Source organism: Alexandromys fortis, unplaced genomic scaffold (assembly GCF_014885135.2).
Source record: "Alexandromys fortis isolate MF-2015 unplaced genomic scaffold, M_Fortis_MF-2015_v1.1 scaffold_40, whole genome shotgun sequence".
In the NCBI taxonomy this organism is placed as follows: Eukaryota; Metazoa; Chordata; class Mammalia; order Rodentia; family Cricetidae; genus Alexandromys; species Alexandromys fortis.
Window position 1 is genome coordinate 9,021,324 of NW_026067966.1, and position 3,113 is coordinate 9,024,436.

The 3,113-nt window shown below is 45.2% G+C and overlaps 1 protein-coding gene across 1 annotated transcript; it reads left to right on the forward strand.

Moving 5' to 3' along the window:
- The first annotated feature begins 880 nt into the window (after positions 1–880).
- LOC126508830 (gamma-crystallin C-like) lies at positions 881–2,588 on the forward strand. Its single transcript, XM_050154258.1, is given in 3 exon segments — positions 881–889; positions 983–1,225; positions 2,316–2,588. Coding segments are annotated over 3 exon segments (525 nt in total).
- The last annotated feature ends 525 nt before the right edge of the window (positions 2,589–3,113 follow it).

Below are 3,113 nucleotides of genomic sequence, written 5' to 3' on the forward strand. Positions count from 1 at the left end.
TTCCCGGAGTTGCCGAATGACGGAGGATGCCCTTCCTTCCTCCTCATGTGTTTGCTTTGCTTCGTTCTCCTCTTTCCCTCTCATCATTCAATCTCCCACAAGGTGTGATTTGCGGTGTCCTTGCAGCCTGGGTTCAAATCTTAACTCTTTCATAGGAAATTCTTGGACTTTGCCTGGCCTTGGAAATGAGAAAGCAATTCAGACATCCTTGTCAGTCGTGGATCTTAGGGCTATAGGCCCCTTTCCTTTTGTTCTTAGCACAAGCTGAGTTACAGGGGGCTGATTTTGAGTCACACAGGGTACCCTCACCAAAGGGGAGCTAGTGGTTGGGTCCTGAGCATCCGTTCAACACGTCGAGAAGAACAAAGATCAGAATCTAGATTTGTGTTCTGTCTGAATCAGCAAATCCTGTAAAGAAAGGAAGTGGGAAGGAGAAATAACGGTGGCAAATCTGTCCTACTGAGAGACTAGTCAACATCTGCAGTATTCGCAGAATTCCAGTCTTCTCAGCTTCAGGGGGGCGCTTCTACAAAGGCACAGGTTTCTCCCAGACTTAACCAAGTATCATGAAATCAAAATGTCGGGACACGGACTTCAGGTCAAAAGTTCAGGCTGACTTGCTGATAAATTTAAAAAAAAAAAAAAAAAAAAACAAAACAGTAAGAATCCAAATAAAACAACCCCCAGCAGCTCATCCAGGGCAGAATTGGAACACTCCAGAGAACCAGGCGAATCTACAGTCACGGCCACTGAATGCAGCATGTAAAACCCCCTCAGCCCGGGGGCCCCTTTTGTACTGTTCCGCTAACGCAGCAGCCCTTCTGCTATATAGACCCGCCGCTCTCTGGCTCGACACTGAACTCACCACGGTCGTTCAGCCATGGGAAAGGTGAGCAGAATGCAAACTAAACAAAATGTCAGAGGGACCGGCCTTACCACAACGAGAAAATTATCCTCATCCTGAACTGCTCTTCCTTTACAGATCACCTTCTAAGAGGACCGCGGCTTCCAGGGCCGCTGCTACGAGTGCAGCACCGACTGCCCCAACCTGCAGACCTACTTCAGCCGCTGCAACTCCATCCGAGTGGACAGTGGCTGCTGGATGCTCTATGAGCGCCCCAACTACCAGGGCCACCAGTACTTCCTGAGGCGCGGGGACTACCCTGACTACCAGCAGTGGATGGGCCTCAGCGACTCAGTCCGCTCCTGCCGCCTCATCCCCCATGTGAGTCCTGTTTGACTTCCTTTCTTTATTTCTTGCTTCCCAAGGGTCCTCACGGTTTTACTGATGTGGGGTCCAGAAAGTTTATTTTTCTGTAAAAGTACCTAAGGGTTAAGTGGGCTTTAAGTTCCTGCCTACATTCACAGGGACACAGGCAGGAAGACAGAATTGTAAGAAAGAATCTATGCAGAGAAAAAAAAAAATCTACTTTATCATTGTTACCATTAGGTTAATCAAAAGTTGTCTCAATGAATGCAGTCTTATGCTGGAATATAAAACAAAATTTGTAAATGGGAAGCTGGTTGGTCAGATTGATCTTTATCTATAAAAGAATTTCTGATAAGAGAGTTAATTACACTTTACTGGGGAAAACATGGAAAAGTCCGGTGATCAAACACCGTGTAAAGGCAGAAACCAATTTTGGAATTTCCATAGTTTTGAAAGTCAGCTAAATCCTCGGTTAAGTGGCTATGTAAATTAACTCACCACAGAGGACTTTGATTTTTCTGAACTCTACTTTAGCCAGGCACAGGGATAACCTGTAATCCTAGCATCCAGGAAGCAAGGTTGAAGGATATTGAGTTTGAAGGCAGTCTAGGGAATTACAGAATAGGGGAAATGGGACTTTTGGGAACAAAGTAAGTTGTACTAATGTATGAAATTCTCAAAAACCAAAAAATGAAGTAAAAAAAATCCTATTTTAATGATGGACACACACACATATATAAACATATACATAAACATATGTAAAACTAAAAAACTACTAATCAATATATATTATTTATATTTCCTCCAACATACAGCTTAGAACAAACACGGGGAATTAGAAATTAAGATATTTGAATTTTTGGCTCAAATCTGGATTCAATATCTTAAAAATTCCACCTCCTAGATGAAAAACAGAAACTGGGTATGTAGGAGCTTGCGATGCCAGCTGGTCTGTCAGTCCATGGCTCTCCTGAATCTCAGAGGCCCCCATTTCACACCAACAGCCTCCGGTCTCAGCCAGCCAATCTGTCCCGCTGTTTGCTTGGGTGAGTTCTGGAAGAGACTCCATGACCTTTCTCTAATCTTTCTGTGTCGTTCCAAGCAGACAGGCTCCCACAGAATGCGGCTGTATGAGAGAGAAGACCACAAAGGCCTCATGATGGAGCTGAATGAAGATTGCGCCTGCATCCAGGACCGCTTCCACCTCAGTGAGGTGCGCTCTCTGCACGTGCTGGAGGGCTGCTGGGTCCTCTACGAGATGCCCAACTACCGGGGCCGGCAGTACCTGCTCAGACCTCAAGAGTACCGGCGCTTCCACGACTGGGGTGCCGTAGATGCTAAGGCAGGCTCTTTGCGGAGGGTGGTGGATTTATACTGAAATAGGTTAACACTACCATCTTCTCATTTTGGAACCTAATAAAGTATTTAGTCTGTATTGTCGGCAAACCCTGACTTCTGCTATTCTTTCATTGTGTGCGAATCCACCCGCCTGTAAATGCTCCCTGTTTAAAGGTTGATGAGAATGGGGAAGTTAAGGTATTCAAAAACTTTTAAATTGTGTAAGTTTAAACATGTCTTAGATGGCTGGGGTGTATATATGCACCTCACTGATAGGGCTTTGTATCTGGTGGGGGAAGGTATACCTGATGATGGGGGAGGGTATACCTGCCTGAGGAAAAAAAAAAAAAGGCAGATCAAGCCAAAGGCACACACCAGTGTAACTGCTAGAGAGGAGGCAGTTAGCCGAGGCCCTTGAAAAACAATATAGCCAAAGTTTTCTTCTAATCCCGTAAGTGGTTGGAGCCTTATTTGACAAACAGCTTTTCCAGACTCTTTAGGGAATTTTGTTTACTGTCGAGCGCAGTATTACCTACCTACGGCTAGGACTGCCACCAACCTTGTA